At 41.1% G+C, this 21,267-nt stretch overlaps 1 protein-coding gene across 2 annotated transcripts; it reads left to right on the top strand.

Moving 5' to 3' along the window:
* Nucleotides 1–268: 268 nt before the first annotated feature.
* anln2 (anillin, actin binding protein 2) lies at nt 269–15,153 on the top strand. Of its 2 annotated transcripts, XM_084936357.1 has the most exons (25): nt 269–381; nt 1,203–1,302; nt 1,418–1,585; nt 1,912–1,986; nt 2,692–2,876; nt 3,094–3,186; nt 3,525–3,614; nt 4,148–4,232; nt 4,744–5,973; nt 6,270–6,583; nt 6,718–6,809; nt 7,747–7,876; nt 8,317–8,452; nt 8,720–8,908; nt 8,998–9,124; nt 9,308–9,356; nt 10,054–10,107; nt 10,188–10,220; nt 10,304–10,328; nt 10,835–10,941; nt 11,323–11,376; nt 11,853–11,939; nt 12,580–12,687; nt 13,193–13,341; nt 13,820–15,153. In XM_084936357.1, the coding sequence occupies exons 2-25, from the start codon at nt 1,209–1,211 to the stop codon at nt 13,974–13,976; spliced, it is 3,831 nt and encodes a 1,276-aa protein (XP_084792483.1). In that variant the 5' UTR covers nt 269–381; nt 1,203–1,208; the 3' UTR covers nt 13,977–15,153. The 2 variants fall into 2 exon arrangements, with proteins under 2 accessions (XP_084792483.1, XP_084792484.1); XM_084936358.1 differs by lacking the exon at nt 11,323–11,376.
* The last annotated feature ends 6,114 nt before the right edge of the window (nt 15,154–21,267 follow it).

Genomic DNA, 21,267 nt, shown 5'->3' with positions numbered 1-21,267 from the left:
AACCGTCCGCGCGTTTACTCTGTTTTTACCGTAATATAAACACCTAATTTCCACAAAAGCCGTTTTTACATCAACTAGTAGGAAAACAAATATGTAAATAATCATCGATGGGTATTTAACTAAGAGAGGTCATCTACTATTTCTGGAGAATGGACGCAGTATCAGATTTTAACGCCCCACAGGAGCCGCACGGCAAAGATCAGATCGGGGCTCTTTATGAATATTTACGGTACTGCAATCGCTCGTTCCTCTGACGTCAGAAGACCCGCTGAAATTCAAAGTTAGAAGAAGAGAGCAAACAACGAGAGGACTGTTTCGTGGTTTCTGTTAGTTAAGGTTGACCCGTGTAACACCTGTAGTTTCTTACGGATATCTTCTCAGGTAAAAAAAAAAAAAAAAAAAAAAAAGGGGGGGAGCCATTTAGAAACAAAATATATAGAGACAAAGTCGAGCTACCAGTCTAGGTTTCTGTTGCTTAAGTTAACTAATTGGAAGCTAAACTAGCATCAACTTTAGATAGGTTAGCTTGAAAAGAGCTAGCCAAGCTGACCCAGGGTGTGGATGCGTTCAGCGTGCTAATCCAGTATATTTTAGCGTGACAGGTTGTTCGGAGACGAGAAGAAAAACTTGGCGTAGATAACTAAATTGTCGCTGTGTTAAGTAAATGCTTCAGTTTTCGCTGAAGAGCTAGCCCAATCAGCCAGCAGTGTTTTTGTTTTTAAAAACGAGCCAAGCCAAAACCAAGCTGAAACGGGGCGTTTTCACGTTTAGTTTTAGCTGCGATAATCTGTGTCATTTAATAATAGAACATTTTTAATTTTGCAAATTTATTTAACTTTGTTGTAGGCAGATGAATGTCACTGAGTTTACTGACCTGATTTTCGAAGTAGGCCTGGTCGGGAGTGAAGCTTTATGGCCATAGACAGGATAAAACTTCGTTATATGGCGGCTATTTGGAAAATCGGTAAAGGCATTAGTCACTGTTGAAATTACAAAGCTAAATTCAATCTGGCATGCAGTTATTTCTTTGGATTTTGATCAGGTTTTTTTCTGGTGTGGCTTGTTTCTATTGGGAAAGTAACTATTGCTAGCTGATACCGCTTTACTCTTTAGTAAATCTGTTCATGGACTTCGAGTTTTATCTTCAAATCAGTGAAACTGACCTCTTAAAAATACTTATTCAGTGCTTAATGTTTTTGAAGCACGATATGGAAGCAGGCGAGGAAAATGGCAACAATATGGGCTTGAAGAGACAGAGAGCACCGCTGTCGGATTCAGAGGACAATAACTGCTCAGCACCAGGTTTGTTTGTGGTTTAAACAAATGTCAAGGTTCCTTCTTCTTTATATTTACAAAATATACATATATTTACAAGAAGGAGTCCCTTATGCTTGTCGCCTATGTCTTGCTGTCTCAGAGACCAGTGACAGTCAGAAGAGGCGCCGTCTGGAAGCGGCCGGTCAGGAGAACCACCGCCCTGAAGCATCTTCCTCTGGACGCCGGGCAGAGCTTGAAACCAAACCCGACACACCGATAGTTCCCTCAGTCCGGTCACGAGTTCAACAGCTCACCCAGAGAAGAGATGGTAACTGACTGTTTTCTGCATACAAGTTCATGCATGCTGAACATGTGACAAAATACTTGACTGACCTGTACAGTACAGTTGTGACAAAACCTTCACGAAGGTGGAATTTATTGCACCACTGGCTTTGTTTGGGTAGCTAACAAACTTCTCTGTTTTTTGGCAGCATTTCAGGTAATGCTTAAGATAGCAGATCAAAAGTCAACTAGATTATTTACAAGCAAGATAAGACCTGCTGTCAAGATGTTGAGTAATTTCTGTTGAGCCCGAGTGACTGTGTGGGAGTTGGATCATTCCTGTAGTTTGTAACAAAGTGTGTTGTATTTTAGGAGGAGCTCCTCCTGCACAGCGGTGTCTCTCGGATCCAGGCGGGGACAGCAAGGGCCACAAAGAGCCTCTCCTTGGTGAGATTACATATGAGCACACCTTCAAAAACCTCTCTATCAACATCACGTGTTATTAACTAACTACAAACAATTTCAGTCTTAAAGACTGAAGCCTAAACAGATTGCTTACTGTAATGACTCCATTAATTAGAGTGTATTACAGAGGGACACAGACTGAAGTTCAGTCCTGACATTGGCCTTACTGCCCGTCCCTGAGTTTGCAACACCCAGCTGCTAAGTTCTAATCTAAAATAACACAACATGTGCAGAAAATGTATTTCAGAAGTGAACACGACAGGTGTTTCTTTTTATGATACATCTGGCTAACATGAGTTATGCAATGATTTAACTTAAAGTTAAATAATTTGTTTTTGAGCAGTAGCTGATTTCCAATCATCTGCTGTCATTTCCATTCATAAATATTTTCTTTTGTTCTTTTGTTACTTTATATTGGAAGCATTACTGTTATTTGCATTATATCTATGCAGTGTTATGGGATGGTGTGCATGAGAAGCTGAGTCTGGACCCAGAAAAATCCCTTAATATGAAGGTCTTGAGTCTTTCACCTGATGACTGTTTTTTTTTCTATTAATTTAACTCATTGGTTCAATTTGATAACCAACAAAAGCTTAAGGCCATCATTCCACCTTGTTAGAGTTATTTAAGGTAATTGGTCTTTAGTACCCCACCTTTGACTTAAACACTGTCTGAAATATTTTCCAGGTGAGGCAGAGTTCAATCAGCGGATGGAGCGATTCAAAATGGCCTCTTTCCAGAGTAGCCCCACCAACACCCCAAGCACCGCCAGCCAATGCCCCCGGACACGCTCCAGCTTTGTATCAGTCATCCAACAAAAACTCCAGGGCTCAACTACACCCAGCTCAAAGCAGGTTTCTCGCATCCGCCAGGTTGGTTTAACAGCTTTAATCACTGAAATGCACATTCAGTACTCCCATGTGCTGGTTCTTACGGGGGGAAATTTGTTATTTCTGTTTGTTTGTTTATTTATTATTTAAATCTAATACTAAAAAAAATAGAAAGAATTTTTTTTTTAATATTCAAATACTGGATAATTGATTATGCTTGTGATAAATGTCTAAAATCTGATATATTTTCACTGGTCAGGAGCGGGAGCATGAACTGAGTCAGGTGCCGTTTCAGCCCATCGCTGAGAACGCCTGGCTGAAACGGAGCAGCTCAGATTCCGCTTTAGCAGAGGTGAGTTTTCAGACCCTGACGTTCCACCTACAGAGCTCCGATAATAAACTGTCATAGTTTATTATCTGTTATTTTAAAATCGGTGGGGTAAATTAAAGCTTCATGCTTGAATTGCCATCAAGTATAGCTGTCTGGATTAGTATCACAGCTGTGAAACAGTAAATAGTAATTGATGCACACAGTCAGTGTCAACAAGAATTCGGCACGTCCTGCTTTGACTAAAACTTTGTTCGGGTTTTAACTCGTTTTTGTGGATTATAGCTTTGGTAAACTGTACTTTTCATTTTTCCCTGTTGGTTTTCATAGATTTTTTTTAACATGACAGTTTATATAAACAGGAGAGGACTCCTTGTGGCCCTTCAGGTCCCTCCTCCAGTGTTCCTAGATCAAAAAGGAGAGTGCAGTGGCCTCCCACATGCCTCTGGGATGTGAGTCAGTAGTGTAAAACCCTGCGTTGTCTAGTCACCTGGTATTATGGGCCACATAGACTTGGGCAGAGATCAGTTGATTAAATATGTCTTGAAGCACTGCTGGAGACAGAATTTCTTTAGAAAACTGAGTTTCATTCCTTACTCTGCACCTTCTTCTCTCTTCTATGGTTTTCGGGATGTTGGCTTGTCACTGTGGTAACAAAGGTCATGTTTGGTGTGCAGTGGTGGATTCATGCACTTCTTGTACATTTGAAGATTGTACAGACTTACACTGTTCAGCATTATTGCACCCTGTCAATATTTTCTTGGTTCACTTCGTTTAGGGGCTGTTTTTTCTTCCTGTGAATTTTATATTTCATGATTTTTAATTTTTAGAATTCTTTTACAATTTTCCGTCCCTTAATTAAAATAATTTGTTTTTATCTGAACTTTTATTTCCTTTTGTATGTAGTCATCAACATAGTATCATTATAGTCAATAAAACTCCTACTTCTTATTCTTTAATCCTGTTGTTCCTGATCTTCTGGCAGGATCAAGGTGTCGCTGATGTGAAAGACGGTAGTTTCACTGAACCTCCGACGACAAATGCAGAGAGCGCATCTCTTAATATGACAGGTAAGGCTTTGGGCGTCATTTAGATTTGAAATTGAAGCATATATTTTTCTATAATGTGTAACAATTCTAATTAGTATTGGAATTCATATGCAACATCCATATTGGGGCAAACACATTCGAACAGCACTTATGTACCAGGGATGTAATCTCAGACTACTTGCCATTTGTTCGATTTGTTTTCGTCTGACCTCATTTTTAAGGAGAGAAGTTTTACATTTCAGAATATTTTGTAAACTCTTGTGTCTGTTATAACAATTATAACCAATAATTAGGAATAATGTGACTAATAGAGCACATTTGATTACATCTTGCAAATGTAATTAATTAATAAAAAAATGTACTTGCAAGTTCATTTCGCATCTAAAATAGTAGTTTGTTTCAGTATCAGTGCAGATTTTGTGCTCTTTATATAAATGACTCAGTATGTTCAGTAACTGCTCTGAAGGTTTAACAAGTATAAAGCTATAAAAGGTGTGTAGTGATGAGATGCGAGACGCCTGTTTCTCAACAGGTGAGATGACATCCGGTCACTCTGAAGCTCCTGCAGCTTATTCAGAGACTGGAATGCAGAAACAGTGTGTTCTCAGTGAAGAACCCAGACAGACGCAAGAGGCTCTGTCTGCTAATGAAGAAGAGCAGCCAGGTCCCCAACAACCAGAGGGCCAAACTGTGTTAAAGCTTTCTTTTAGCGAGGATCACAGTTTCTCCAAAGCCCCCTCTGGTGAGGATCAGAACATGTCTGACTTAACTGCATCTAATGAGCAAAGCTTCTCTGAATTAACTCTTCCAAATGAGCCAAATGTTAAGGAAACATCACAGGAGTCCACAGTAAGTGAACAGGGTAGCTCTGACATGCTGGCCTTTGAAGACGATGAAAAGATGGATAGTTCGTGCTGTAGTGACGCGGAGATTGAACCATCAACAGATGAGGAGTTAAGGATGTGGCGATATCCTCAAAGCACAGTGTGTATGGAGGAAGAATCCGCCATAGATGAAGTACACGAAGCATGTGTGAAGGACGTGCAAGGGGAATCATCCCAAATGAACAAAGAGAAAACAGATGAAAATGAACCCACTGACATCCAGGATGATGGTCCACGTTCTGATGTCTCTACTAAGACCGCTGGCTGTTCTGAAATACAAAAAGATGACAAATCCAAACCAGAAAGCTGTTTAGAAAACTCAATGAGAGGGAAGTGTACTTTAGACCGAGACAAAGAAATTATGGAGTCATGTAAAGAAGGTAGTCAGGGACTACTTACAGCAGATAGTGATGTTCTTACAATAAAACAAGAGCAGAAAGACATGGAACTATGCAGTCACGATGATGATGCAACTGAACAGTCAAAGGAAACCCAGACAGTCTGTATAAAAGAAGAGTCAGACAGCAGAGGCTCAGATGGAGGCAAACGAGCATTGCCTACTTCTTTTGAAAATGAACAAAATGAGCATGTGGGACTAGAGAGAAATCTAGAAGATGAGGCACAACCTGTGGTAAAGCCCAAGGGCGCATTAACAGAGGCTGATGGAGCTCAGACCTCAGCAGAGATCCAGCCATCTGATCACCTGGAGGTGGGGCAGGAATCTGTAGATGAAAGGGTGAATCTTGACGTTAGTCTGACAGAAGACACTCACAAGCGAGGAGAGAGCTCAAAGAAGGTTTCCTTTATTCTGGAGCCTGAGTTCATCAACAGCTCAGGGGTGTCTGACAACAATACCTCTACAGAAACCGCCCTGTCAGGTGAGGGCAGTGTGAGCACCTGGGCCACCTGAGGACACTTTAGGAGAGGTGGAAACACACGGGTGAAAGAGTCTGTTGGACATGAGGTGCATGTTTTGAAAGTCCATGGTGCACAAATACACGGGTGGTTTTTGTCTAGATTGAACAATTACAATTATTTCATCAGAGCTGTGCTGAGAAGAACGTACGAAATTATTTGTTTGATGTCTAAAACACAGATTTGCTATTTGCACAGAAGCATTTGAAGTGTCAGAAAATGATTCAAAGTGATTTCATACATTTGTGATATTTTTCAGATACTGAAGTGAGCTTTCGTGATGAGACCAACACTGGTGAAATTATTGATCAGATGTTCGAGGAGGTGCTCGAATATGCTGAAAGGATGGAAGGCCCTGAGGATCACGACAGTGGTATTGGGGCTTGCTCCGTCGAAAACGATAAGATGGAGACGGAGAAGGAAAAAAGTGAAGAAGAAGAAGGAGAGGCCAAAGAGGAGAAGAGTGATGAGAGTGATAAGGTTGATGGCATCAGAGATGAGCTGCTCAACTTTCCTCCCACTGGCATCCTCTCTCCTCTCAGCAAGTCTGTAGAGGCTGTGGTCACCCCACTGGTAAGATTTATTCCAGTCTAGAGAAGCTACACTCAGAAGCTGAAAGAGTTGGTGTCCTCCACTAGCAGACAGCATTAACGAGTGTCCTGTAAACAACACAACTTATGACGTGTGTGCTAATGTTCCTACAACAGCGACTGGCCGCAAGCCAGGAGCCCATCCCTCCTTTGCTCCTGACGCCAGAGGAAACTAGTGCCCATCCTGCTGAATCTGCTCCCCTGTACAGGTAATCGCAGCAGTTACATGGTCATATACAAATACAGATTACAATAAATCCCAGCTGTTATCTTTTCACAGTCAAACTGTTGCCAAACATAAAGAGTAATAGTAATACATTTGTGTTCAAATTGTTTAAAAACCCAAATGTTCAGAGCTTTGAGATACTCCAAAAGATGCTTACAGAGTTGGCTCATAAAATATAAAGTGAGATCTGAAGCTGTAAAGCAGGGGTGTCGAACTCCAGGCCTCGAGGGCCGGTGTCCTGCAGGTTTTAGATATCATCCTGGGTCAACACACCTGAATCACATGATTAAGGAAGTAATTTAGCCATTTAAATCAGCTGTGTTGGATCAAGGACACATCTAAAACCTGCAGGACAGCGGCCCTCGAGGCCTGGAGTTCGACACCTGTGCTGTAAAGCATAGGCTTTTTTTTTTTGTTTGTTTGTTTGTTTGTTTGTTTTTGGTACAGCCTTGGCAGTAGTCACTAATCTCCATACATTTACACCACTCTCTAGTTCCTCATAAAAATGGGATAATTCCTCCAATTTATTAAAACAGAAAAAAAATTATCTGATCCAAATTCAGGATCATGAGCGTTTTATCAGTTTACAGCAGTTACGCTGCAATAATATCATTATCAGATCTCACAGTGGGCTCATTTGCACAGTCTGAGGTCTGTTAGTAAAAACGACTGAATCAGTCTGCACCACCACATGAGATTGTGCTCTTCAGCAGTCTGGTGGGGTTGTTGGTGCCTAATGTTTCATGTGTTTTTAAATTTACTGTGTAACGAATCAAATCTACATGTTGTGCATGTTCAGAAAGCTCCATGATGCTTTACCCACACTGTTCTGTGAACTCTTGAACTGTGCCAGCACTCACACATTGTTTCTCAAACATTGTTATCCTTATGTTAATGTTTGTTTGTTCTCTGGTTGTCAGCATCGATGCCTACCGCACACAAAGGCAGAGTAAGCTTCCCATCGTTCAGAGCGTCACTCCGGGGGTTCAGAGACGGGCTGAAGAGACGCCCAAGCCTCAACCGCCTGTCAACATCAAGGAGAAAATAACGGTGTGTAGTTTGCTTTGACTAGTTTAGAAAAACACTGATATTACTGAAGGCTAAGCTCAATATTGTCCAACAACTTACCTGTCCTGAAGTTTACACAGGGAGTAACAGAAATTTGAAGTCTTTCTCAATTTCAACAAATGGAGCAGGACTAAATCAGTAGAGCAATGAATTTAAAAAGCTGAAATGATGTTTAATTATGGAAATTCAACATTCATCTGGTCTAAATTTCAAGCATGTAGAATGTTTTAATGGAGACTTTTATGCAGAGGAACTTAATACTTTCGAACGTGATCGCCCCTCATAACACTCTTATGTTATTTGTATCTGGAACTGTAGTGCAACAAAATGTTTCTTAAAGAGTGAGAACCCCAAAAACTGTGGAACCTTTTGAATATATTACGTGTATCAGTGATGCTCTGGGTTTGGTCGATTGTGTCCAGGCTCTTAATGAAGAAGCTGGGAAACTGCAGACTGTGATTAACCAGACGCTGCAGGCCCTGAACTGCTGTACGGATGAGGAGCACGGGCGAGGCTCACTGGAGGAGGCCGAAGCCGAGAAACTGCTGCTGGTCTCGTGTATGTAGACTGCAAGATTTTAAACCACCGCATCTTTGTTCAATATAGAGTCAGGAATGCTTCTTCACATAAGCCACTTTCATTCCTGTCATTCTCCTTCATCTAAGCTTCTTCTCCGCAGCCGTTATTGGTCATTCATTGGTCTTTAAGATTAGGAACCAGTCAAAACTGACAGTGTGATATCTACAACTGTCAATTCTTTGCTGATATGTTATAATATTTATCTATTTTGTGTTCCTTGCATTTATGATATATTTTCTGTTTCAGGTGAGAAGCGCTCTGCCCTGCTGGCTGAGGTGGCCAGACTGAAGGAGGAGAGGAGCTCAGAATCTGGAGAGGCAGCAGTGGAGGACAGTGAATCCATTTCCCAGCAGCCCTGCAGAGGCACTGTCAGCATCACAAACATCCAGCTGCCGCTCAAGGTGGAATATGTCTGCTCCTCACACAACCGTGCAGGTACCGCAGCTGAGAAGATTTCTGCCTTTGTTTGGTTTTTAATGGCTTCACTCTTAACATTCATGATGTTGTTTTTGTTTGTCATTTAGGTCGACCAAGTCACTACTTTTTTGTTCTTATCCGCTACGGACCCTGCAACATCGTTGCCACCCCTCTGGCCACAGCTGCGGATGCTCAGAACGGAGACACCATCTCCTTCCCCACATCTGTCACTATGTAAGCTGCATTTCATCAACTACTCTTAAACTGGAACAAATGTTTGTGGCCTTTGACCTTATGTGACGTTTCATGTTGCGGCTCTGAAACAGCATTTTGATTTCTCATTTTGTGACTCTACTAAGTGGTAATTGATAGGCAAAGTATCCTAATGCATTGCATTGCTTCGTCTTAATGTTTCAGGAAGGATATTCGCTCATCCTTTGAAATTGATGTGGAAGTCTACAGCCTGGTCAGTCACAATTTATAGAGCTTCATTTTCTATGACTATTTACATTATACACGTTTTAAATCATTATAAACCTTTCATGTGTGTTAACTGTGAACTGGTGATGTTGCAGCCAGATGTGCTAATGTAATACACACATCTGTAGTGTATCTAATGGATTAGCTGAAGAGACTTGGTTAGATTGTTTGCTTTGCAGGCATGTGTCTGTGGTATCTGATGGAAGGCTGTTGTAAGCTGGCGTGCTGTTAGTTGGCGATCCTGTAGGGAGAGGGGCCGTCCTGGAGTCCTCCCACCTAAATACAGAAGCCACTGTTTTTTCTTTATGTGACAGCTCATGAGATTTACTTCAGTTATAAGTTCTGAAGCCAGGGGAGACTAACTGATGCCTATCAATAATACGAGTGTAGTTGAACAGCTGTGAATGGTCAGCTGTGGTCGTTCAGCATTAGCAGCAGGATTGTAGAAGGCTCTGGTTAGGCTGCCCTTTGCTTGGGTGTGTGCTGGTTTTAAAGGCAGTTTAAGGTGTGCTGCATTAGGCCTAGTGATTTGTTTTTTAATGACCTTCTTACTGCTCAATATACCAAATGTGTAAAATATGTATTATTATTATTGTGTTTGTGTTGATTTTAAATGTGGAGTGTTGTTGTGTCTAAAACTGAAATTATTTTATATTTTTATTATGTTTTTTTTTGCCATCTAGTCCCAAACCTCAGCCAGTAACTGCACCATGGAGCGGGCCTCCACCAAGCCACGGGTAAGCTGGTCATTTTTGAGCTCACTGCATGTTTATATATACAATGTTTAAATTCATTAATGTTGCCTTCTCATGTGCAGGTCACTCCAAGAAAGCTTCTGAATACTCTCACGGTGAGGTTTCAGTTTTATTTTTCATCAAATCGTGGTTATACTTTGAGTTTTACTCTTATTTATTCATTTGTCTTATTTTCCAGCAGAGATCCAGCGTCAGTTCAACATGTAAGTTGTTTTATTTTGGTCACTAATTTATTTTATTTTGTCAGTGCATAAAGAGCAGCATGGTTACAGGTCTTCAAATGTCTTAAATGCATATTTATAACCAAAGGCCTTAAAATGTTTTATATTGGCTTCAGTGTGTTGGAGTATAGTTTCCATTTTCTTTACTATTTCTTTAGCTGGATCCTAAATTTTATTTTCATGAAGTTCACTGTTAAGTCTTACACTGAACTTTATTTTTAGCTGTAAGTGCATGCTTATTGGGGTGTATTATTATCAGTGTTATTGTAGGGTCTTTATCTTACAATATAAATTGCCTTATGTTTTGTTGTGATTTGGCGCAATATCAATAAACTTGACTTGAAGCATAAACACCCCGATGAGGCTTCAGTTCGTCCTGTTTCACTCTTTGAACAAACTGGCACAAAGATGGTTATAATGGTGGTTGGTGATATACTTCCAGCTCTAAGTGTTGCACATTAGTCATGTTTTTGTTTTTGCTCCTTCAGCTGCTGCTCCTCCTCTCATCACCCGTCGCTCCAGTAACTTTTGTCTGGTCGGCTCTCATAAGATCGCGTTGGCCTCACTGGGACACAGCAAATTCCCCCTGGATAAGGTAAGATTGTGTCTGTTGCTGGGGTGAACACTGAGGAGGACTGTTGGTGAAAGCCTGTTCAACATTTTTACAAATATTTTAATATTCAGCAACTCTGGAACCTAGTGGAAATGTGAGTTTTGGTAAAGAGAAATAGGACAAATGGAAGCTTCTTTTGTCTGTGTAGTTGTATAAATGTGAATTTGCTGATTGAGTGATGCAGCTGAATAAAAGCACTGTCTTTGGGATTTGCAGCTGCCTGAGAGGAAGAAGCACAGTGCTGCAAACACCACCCCGCATGCTTCCCCCTTTTGATTTGTTACTACTCCACACATGCACGGGCTCACTGGTGATGTAACGTGTCTGTCTCCCTCCCCCTCTTTTCTTGCTTCTTCCACTCAGATGAAACTGGATGGCAAAGTCAGGAGGCTGCTGGGAGATGAATTTCAGGAAAAGGTTTCACTTTTTCACAATTCTGTCACCCCTCCACCTCTCTGAAAACTGACCTATTTCATAATTCATAAAAACCTTCGAGGGTTATTTGTAAATAACTTTGCTGTCACTTTAGATAAGAAAGAACTTGAACGAATCTCAGAAATTAAAGACTATCCATTATGTTGCCATTTTGAATGTGAAACTTGTTCTTAAGGACATAAAGTGATCTCAACTTGCTGATACATATTACTGCATGTGTAGTCAGTGTACATGTTCTTACATTTCTCTCCTATATTCTTGATTCCTGCAGATTGAAATTATCTTTACTCCGTGGAAAACGGCAGCATTCGCTGTCGAAGTGACCACTGCCGGTCATCTGTTAGATTATGTGTAGAAAAGCATGTTGGGATGTAATGAAATGCTGTTTTCTGTTACCACCATTTAAAATCCTGCCAGTCTGACACTGTGTGCCCCTCCCTGTCCTTTTCTGGCTTTAGGTGCCCTTTCTTTCCCCTCTAGAGGGCAACATCTACCTGCAGCTGGAGAGCAAGAGCCACTCTGACGTCCAGCACCAAGGCTTCCTGGTCAGGAATTTTATATATTTGATTATATATTTTTATATTAAAGAAAAACCTGAGTATGTCACAGAGAGATTTATCTTAGCAGGATATTTTCTTGGGTGTTTTACTTTATTCTTCCATTCTCACTCACACTGCGTCTGCCGCTGTTGGTTGTAGCTCTGTAGCAGATGCAGCTGGTTCGGTGTCACGATGCTGAGCTCACAGAGGCTGCAGACCAGAACGAAAACTCCTGTTTCCAGCTGGCAGCTATGATTCATGTTAGCATAGGTGGAGACTTCCTGAAACTGTGCTTAAGCACTTTGTCTGAAAATGAAAAAATTCTCTCATGCCATTTAACAACTAGTCTCTAAGCCAGCCACGCAGATGAATCACGGGTGTGATCTGGAAGCTTGAAGCCTTCGTTGCGTGAGCATCAGATAATTTGGACCAGTGAGTCAAATCAAAGGCAAAATGCCAGGCACACATTAATGTTCCAGATATAAAAGGGGAAAAATTTTGAAATTGAAGTCATGTCTCAGTTTCTTAAAGTCACATTGCAGGGAATGCAGATCCTGCCTCAGCTAAATTTTACACACATCAAATCATTTTCCTCTAAATTTAAACACCTGTTTTCACTGCATTGTTGCTGTGTTTGTGTTCCCAGACGATGTTCGAGTTGATCAGTGGGTATGGGGTCTGGCATCGCCGCTTTTTTGTCCTGGAGGAATGCAACCTGTACTACTGGAACTATCCAAATGACAGAGAAACAAAGGTATGAACGAGCAGGTTTATTACATAGATGTGAAATATGGAAGTTCCAGGAGCAAGCCCATAAAAATCAAAAAGCATATCTGATTTAAATTTTGCCATCTCTTCAGTGTCATCTTCTTGTGCATGTCTGAGTAGCTTCTGGGGCTATTTTTAGGTTTCGCAGTGGAAGTTTATGACTGTGCTGCTGTGATGCCTGCTTGCTGCAGTGTCAAAACTTTAAAAAGGACTTTTCTGTTTTCAGCTCTAGCTCCAATCAGCAGTGGTTAGCACCCTGACATTTTAAATCTAAGAAACTATTACATTACATGAAACATGAATAATTAGTTTTAGGGACTGCTGTTTGTGGCTCTAACTAGCAAGGTAAGCAACTTAAATGTATATGTGTAGTTGACCACCTGCACAGGCACTCATGAGAAGGCGACTCTGAAGGGCGTACCCTGTAACTGGCCAAGTTTAATTGTTGCCATCAGTGACCTTAAATCGGTCTTCTGTGTTCAACTTCTAAGGAGGCAGAAGGCAGCATCTCTCTCTCCAGCTCACAGAGTCAGTGCGTCAGGCCTGTCAAGAGGGAGTTGTGTGCTCGACCTTTCACCTTTGAGCTGGTAAGCAGCGTATCGCAGCAGGAGCAAGACCTCAGCCAGGATGCCGCAGCCAAGTAAGTAGGAATTTAACAACCCTGACTCCCTGAAAATGAGGTTTTTGCTTGCACAAACAGACAAAAACATTAGAGCGAAGTGTTTAATGTGTTGTTGTCAGCCTACTTTCAGTGTGAATCACAGCTGCAAACTGACTTTTTCACTTTTATCCAGCAGGAAAAGCTCAGGTTTAACTGTCATTTTGCTTGCTTATTGGAAAAATTAAGAGAATTAAGGCTTTGCTCACAAAATTTAGCTCATCTACTTTTCTCACTGATTAATTTTGTTTGACTGGTTTACACATTTAAGCCAGTTTATTCCACATTTGTTTACAGTGAGCATGACGTTGCTCTTCTGGCTGCACCCAGCTAGTGATGTCACAGTGGGTGTTGTGTTTTTGACAGCTGATGGGAAACACCTTTCGGTGACACCACTCACTGGGTGGAGGCTGGACACTAATAGCTGCACACAAACTGACGAAGGTGGTTCCTGTTTCAGGTGTTGGTTTTCGGCAGACACCAAGCAGGAGAGGTTGGACTGGATGGAGAAGCTCAACCAGGCTCTTTTGGACTTTCACACGTGGAATCGAACCCAAACAGAGAGTCAGCAGGCAAACACGTCCAGCAGTGGGAACCTGAGGGAGAGTATACTGTAACACATCTCTAAGACACCTGCTGGGATGTGCTTCAGGGTTTACTCTTCATCTCAGAGTGTTTGCCTCTCTGACATGTGTCTCGTTGATTTATCTTTGGGAGATTTTTTTTTTCCTTGTATGTGTTTCTTTTTAACCTGAATCCAAACACTTTTGTTTGGTTCCCAAGTCACAGCTGTCTGAGTATTTACGTTTTACATATATATATATCTATGTTTTTGTGGCAATCAGCTGCTTCAGCCTCTGCTGGCAATAATATAGGGCACTTTCAGTATCTGAGATGACTCTTGCCTTATACCCTCATATATGTTTCTGCTATAATTTGCATTTATTTGGATTCAGATTGTATTTTTTTGTATCATTTAAATGGGAAGGCTAAAATTTATATAGAGACACTAATAAATATATACAGGTATAAATCTTTAACTGTAGTAATCTGGGATTTCGTGTTTGAAATGGACAGAAACACTAATAATTAAAACTGTAGAATTAATTTTGGCTGGTGTTGAATGGGAGTAAGTAATGTAAAATCTATTCTCGGCAGGCGTTCAGACCTCTCTACTGACAGATAATCATCTTGGAATTTTTCCAAAGAATTTGTGGAATTCTATGGAATATCTACAGGAGGTGAAGTCTGTATATAATTCGTTTTAATATGATGTCATGCTGAAAACCAGGGATGCACCAATATATATCATAATCAATCAAATACTGGTAAATCTGTAAGCATCTGTATTGGTCTTGTTCAAATATATCAGCCAATCTGCCTTTTAGTAATAGCAGTAGCTGTTGTTTACCCTCCATATATCCATATGTTTGGATACAGTATGCATGCATTTCTCCTCCTGGCACACAAGAGGGAATAAATTAAATGAATCTAAATGATAAAATGTGTATAAATACCCTGAACGTCGTCAGTTATCAGCCATGAAACTGCTAGTCAGTGCATCTCTGTTTTATTTCTAAAAGTGTCAGTCTTCTGCATTACAAGTGCAGATAAATAAAATCATATTTTACGTGTATTTCAGCTGGGGAGGCCCCTGACACGCTGCTGCAATGAATGCTGTCTGCCTGATGTTCTGCTATTGTCCATCTCTGTCACTTTATTCTAAATGTTGATGATGTGAACTCTCATTCGATGCACTTAATGGAAGCCAAACGGTAAAATAAATGAAGTATAACTGCTACAAAAGTGTTCTGACTGATGAGTTTAAATGATACAGACTGGGATTTTTAAACAAATGACCAATTATTAACAATAAACACCATTTTTCCTACTAATGCAAAAAAAATATTTGAAAGCCTGTGCACAGATCCCCAAAGGTTTTACTACAATTACTCGCCTGCTCATGTATTCATGTAAAAGTAGCCGTTTCAGCCGTAAACCTGCTATACATGGGGCGCTTAAGAGAATCTGGCAGGAAGGCGGCTCAGGTCAGGAATGCCATACAGGAAGTAGTCTAGAATTAGACTTCCTGTTCGTCCCACTGCTCCTCTGGGTGGAGGCGCCGCTGGGTGTTACGGTGCTCAAGGTGATGACAATAACAAGGGGCAGAGGGTCACGTGATTGAGCTTTCAGGACGGCCGTACGGCTGTGTCAGCAGCCTCATCCTCTGGGTGCAGGGCGGCGATGCATTATGCCTGCCAGAGCTTTGCTAGATTATGGGGCAGGAATGTAGAACTGGTCTGTTAGATCAGTACAGATGGAGGCCAGTTCATTATTCATTACAGCTATGTAAACATGCTCGAACGAAACAATTTCTGCTCGTTGAATTTGAAGTCTTACTAGAGAAATGTGAGTGCGTCAGAGGTTTGTTTTGCTTTTGTAGCTACAGTTTACACTTTGACCTTAAACACATCATAAAATATGCTCTTGAAGAAAGGACACCTATAAGGATAAACTCCCACAATGTGTGTGATTGTGCCTGTTTAGCAGAGCCAGGTTTTAAACAATGTGTGTTGCAACTTTCTTGAGAACCACTCATCCAAACATGAATCAATTGGAGTAATTTCAGGCAGGAAGGTGTGATAGAAAATTTCTGTTCTGTAATTTCTGTAAAGGCAAAGATGAATAAAATTAAATGAAAACATGCCCAGCTCTCTTTGTGGGCACCATCCCTTCAAAGGCCTGTTTGAGGGTTCAAGTCTGGGTTTTAGGATTAAAGTTAGAATTAGGTTTAGGTTAAACTTACAGGTAAAAGGCTCAGGAATTATTCAGTGTCAAGCAGTCAGCAGTTACTGTAGAAGAAAACGGTAACAGAGAGCCTGTTTTACCCAAAATCTAAGAATTGGTGTCCCGGACACCTCAAAGTGCTCCACTGCAACAAGCCTACTAAGTTTAAAGTTGATTGGACAAATGAAACAAAGTGCAATATACTCTTATTTTTATCTGTCCCCTCACTACATTTTTGAGCTTTTACCCATCTTTTAAACTCCCACACCGTCTCAGCTGGTTTTACTGGCTGTGGACCTGAGGTGATGTGAGGCAGCACTCATCAGCAAATGCTGTTAGACTCATTATGCTGCTGAAAATTTAATGACGCTTAAACCAGATGGTGTGCTGTGCTGTATCCATGCTGGTTGCGCATCATATACACTGTTGACTATAACTATAACTGAAGCATGTTCAAGGCAGCATTGTATTGCTTTGCAACCAGGAGATGGTGACATATTTTCCTCCAGCAGACCGGAAAGCCTGAGGTGTAAAGGTCTCAGTAGTAATATCTGATTTCATCCTGCAGGGCCGCTGTGAGTTCATATAAGACTCTGCAGCAGAAGGAGTGACCAAGCATACAGCGACACAGACGGAGGAAGAAACACTTGACTGCACTGAGCCCTGCTGTCAGTGTGACAGGAGCAGGGAACGTCAGGTCAGCGGCCCTGTTGTCCTTATCAGTGTCGTCCCACCCTGACAGGAATACATTCTGCACAACATCCTGGTGCGTCATCCTCAGCTCTGTTCCTTACATGGCTCTGAAGGAAACGGTGCCTGTGTGGTAAAGATACAAGAGCTGATGGTGCTCAGAGTGGTCTGGGAAGTGTGCTTAAAGTAAGAGACAAAATGAAGCTTATAATGATACCTGTAATTTATCACATAAACTTCAGTTATTTTTTTTAAAGCATCTTCCATCTTATTGATATGGTTTATCCTAATTTCTCACCAACACAATAATATAAGCTGCCTGTGGGTCCACAAACAAACTGCAACCCAAAATGAACTTCCTTTAATAGTTACTTGAGGCTGGTTCCAAAAGTGAATCAGTCTCATGTTAAAATCCTAAACTTGCCCAATATAGGTAGGTCTATGGTCTGTGAATAACTTAATACTGGGTGAATTGGTTGAATAATGGTATTAAAGGTATGTGGATGTACACAAGGAGCTGTGAGCTGCATGTTGTCCTTAGCACTTAGCTACTTAGCACTATTAGCAAGTGGCTATGTGTTGCAATTTCTTTTGGTGCAGCGTGCTAAATGATAAACAGGCTGGTTCTTATATAGTGCTTTCCTACAATTTTGCACTTTTATATGACATACCTTATTCACATAAGCATTGTTTTATCTATGTCTAATAAGATTCACACTCCAGTGAACGCATCGGAGAACAACCTGGAGTCCAGCATCTTCCTCAAGGATGCTTTGGCGTGCAGACTGGCAGCCAGTGTTTAAACCGCCACCTTGCCAGTTAGTAGGTGACCTGCTCTACCTTCTCAGCTACTAGTACCCCGAACTAGCTAGCATTAGCCAATATTTACTACTCCACCTTCTCATCCAACTATGGTCTGTTCTGGCTCCAAAGAAGTCAATATGGTGGCAGTCAAAACACTAATGTCAAAGCTTCAAAGTTCCAAAGTAGTGGACAATATTGCAGGGACTACTGCTATCTTTTATATACAGTCTAGTAGCTAATGCAAAGATCTATGCTAACAAAACTTGTGAAAAATAATATGAAACATATGCAGGTAGTGTTTCTAGAGATCATGCAACAATGGGATGGTGTTTTTAAAGACAGACTCTCTTTTAAAGATCTGGAAGAGTTATTAGTTTGTGAAAGTTCATTTTGCATTTTTCTGATCTCAGTCTGTCGACACCAGATATCACAAGTGAGCTGATTCTGACTGAAGCATTTATAAAAAAAAATGTCTTTTTGGCTTGAAATGGAACCAGCTTTTACTAAATGAAGCTGATGTTTAATAAATAAGACTTTAAAGTAAGTAAAGTGGGCTTTTGTTTTCCTCATTGAGTTCTTTTTGCAATCAGAGTTTTGCCTTCTGCTGGGCATCAGAAGTAATCCATTTAAATTTCTTCCTCACTGACTTCAAGTTTCAGGCCTGGAAGCCTTTTCCATCTTCTATATACAGATATATTCACAATACAGCTGATTTACATATATATCTCCCCTTTTTGTCAGCCAGCTGCATAAGGAAGCATTAAAAAGTGATTTTAGTTGTAGCTCATAAACACTGCACACCAGCTATCACTCATCTCACATCTCACCAGAGATTCAAAAGAAATCCAGTCAGTTTTCTGGGTATGTGCGATTTCAGCGAACCATCAAAGAGAAAGTTACACCCACACAGCTCCAGACCCTCGATGGGCTGAGGTGGGTCAATGAAATATTTTCAAAAGCTCAGCGAACACTGAAATACCGACCCGGCGGTGACAGATTTGCACACTCTGGAGGCCATTTGTGGAAAACTTTTATTTCGAGCAAGGAAAAAGATGCTCTAAAAGGGAAGCTACTGCTTTATTGTCTTATTGTCTTTTCTTCATCCGTGTGAACCAAAAGCTCAGACTTCAGCTTGTTCTACTTTTGACTCTGTGTGATGTCATAGAGAATAGATATCTCTAATGCGATCATTAGACCTCATTAAACTTCAGGAAAGCTACTCTAGTAGATTCAAAACATTTCTCAAGTCCACAAAGAAATGTGGCTAAAAAAAACTTCACCTGGTGCAGCTCTCACACATTAAACAGGCCACATCAGTCATTCTCAGCCTCTCTCAAAGTCTGTTTCAGTTTGGTTTGTTATTCAATCTGCAGAGCACCCGTGCCGAAATGCTAAACTCGCTTGAGGAAATCAGTAATGCAGCACCGAAAGATGATGGGAGACTGTGTTTGTGCTGGCTCCGGCCACGGGGCCACTTGGCACGCTCCTTGCTGTGTTGTGAAGAGGTCCGGGAAGCTTGGAGGCGTAAACAGGGCGGCGGGGTCAGAGGACTCAACTGGTCCGCAAATAAACAAACTGTCCTCGGGGGCAGTAGCCGGTACTGGTGAGACAGCTGCAGAGGATCAGAGAGGGTCAATGACACGTGCTGTTTTTGTTGAGTGGAAATTTTCAACACATTTTGTTCCACAACAGTTTATCCAGAACTTGACTAAATCATCTGAGACACCTACAAAGTGCCTTCCAATACAACACTACTCATCAAGGACTCCATTACTTGTTGGCTCTGTTCTTTTCCACTGGGTTGTAAGATAATGACTTATGCATTATACATTGTTTTTTCTGTTAATGGTTTCCCTTTACGAGTCGAGGAGACTCTCAGACTCCAGAGGGGGTCCTCTGGAACACCGGGTCCATTCGCTGTGCCCCCCCCCATGTGCCACCATCTGGATTGTTTTCCTGCTCTCCTCCACTCGTCATCTTTCCCTTGTGATGCTTTCGCGTCACATGGGACATTTTTAAGATGCCATAACAAACAATCGTTTCAGTGTTGCGACTGAAGTGTACCATGGGATACAGTGTTATTTGATAACACATGGGTTAAGCAGTGATGTGTTTATAGGTGTGTCATACCACCAACAGCTGGGTGAAGCAAAAACTCTAAGTACTGAAGTTTCAGTTAAATTTGTGCATTTATTCTTGATCTTGTTGTCTTGTTTTGTAGCTCTTATCCATTTCACGCGGTACCTCTTGGTGCCTGTTAAATCTAGAATTTTAAATCCTTAACACATACAAACTCTTGAATGATTAAGCCCCATCATATCCTAAAGACCTCATAGTTTGATAGTTTCAGACTGTCCACTTCTTTAAGGTTCCTAGAGTTTCAAAAAGTAGAATGGGAGGCAGAGACTTTGGGTATCAGTTGCTCCCAGTTGGGTTGAGGAAACAGACAGCCTCTGTAGTTTTAAGATGACATATCAAACTTTTCTTTCTGCCAAAGTTTTTGGTTATCGCTGGTACTTGTGCTGTGATCCACTTGTTAACTGATGATCTAATGATATGTTTCCAGGTCCAAATGATGGATGTGGCCATAGATGAGTATATCCTCCTCTTAATTTAGTTCACTGAATTTTATTTATACAGCACCAAACCACAGCAACAGTCGCCTCAGGGTGTGACTAGATATTTCATGCTTTGCTCTCTTTTTATTAGGATAGTTCATGTGATTTGGTAGTGATGGCAGCAGCATGGTGGTGCAGTGGTTAGTGCTTTTGCCGTCCAGAAAGAAGGTCCTTGATTCAAATCCATTATCTACCTGGGTTCTCTCCAGGTAATCCAGCTTTCTCCAACACTCCAAAGACATGCATGTTTGGATAATTAATGATTCAGAATAACAGAGAGGAAATATCTGAAGTCCTCTCCTTTGTTCTTTGTCATGTAACGACATGATCAACAGTCCAGCTGATGTTTTGTTGTGAGCCACCATGTTTCACCAAATGTTTTGAAATATTTTAAATTGTGCAAACATGGATTTGCCTCTATCATACTGCTTGCTGTGAAACGCAGTCAGTTTAACTCATTAGATAAACTTCATAAGTCCTCCCAGTATGCTTTGTGGGATCGTACCACTCAACATAACAAGTCCTCCACCTTCTTTTCACTCCACGTGTGTTTATATGTTGTTATTACTACCACTTTATTATCTCTCCTGTATCTCCTGTATTGTCTCCTCACCCTGAACTCCCTGAGTCGAGTTCTGTTCGACGTCACTTCCTTTTAAAGGGGAGTTTTTCCTCCCCACTATTGGCAAGTGCTGCTCACGGGGAATCTTCTAATTACTGGGGTTCTCTCTAACATCATGGGGTCTTTACCTTTAAAAAAGTAAAAAAGGTATGACGGACTGTTGTAAAAATGAAATTCAATTCCTCTAGTTGAAAGAAAACGCTAATAATCAACTATTTATTTGCAATTGTTTTGTTGGCTATAAAACTAGAAACAATCACCTCTAACAGCATTTACCATCTTCTGCACAGGCTCCTGAAAGCAGCACATCACCCTATACCCTCCCTTTCTCCCCCTCCCTCCCCTCTCTTTCCACCCTCAGGCATTATTCTCTTCCTTTAACTCCCC

This window comes from Perissodus microlepis, chromosome 7 (assembly GCF_051167445.1).
Source record: "Perissodus microlepis isolate ML-2025 ecotype Zambia chromosome 7, ASM5116744v1, whole genome shotgun sequence".
NCBI lineage: Eukaryota > Metazoa > Chordata > Actinopteri > Cichliformes > Cichlidae > Perissodus > Perissodus microlepis.
Note: the sequence above shows the minus strand (reverse complement) of the source record. Positions and strands in the feature narration are given on the sequence as shown.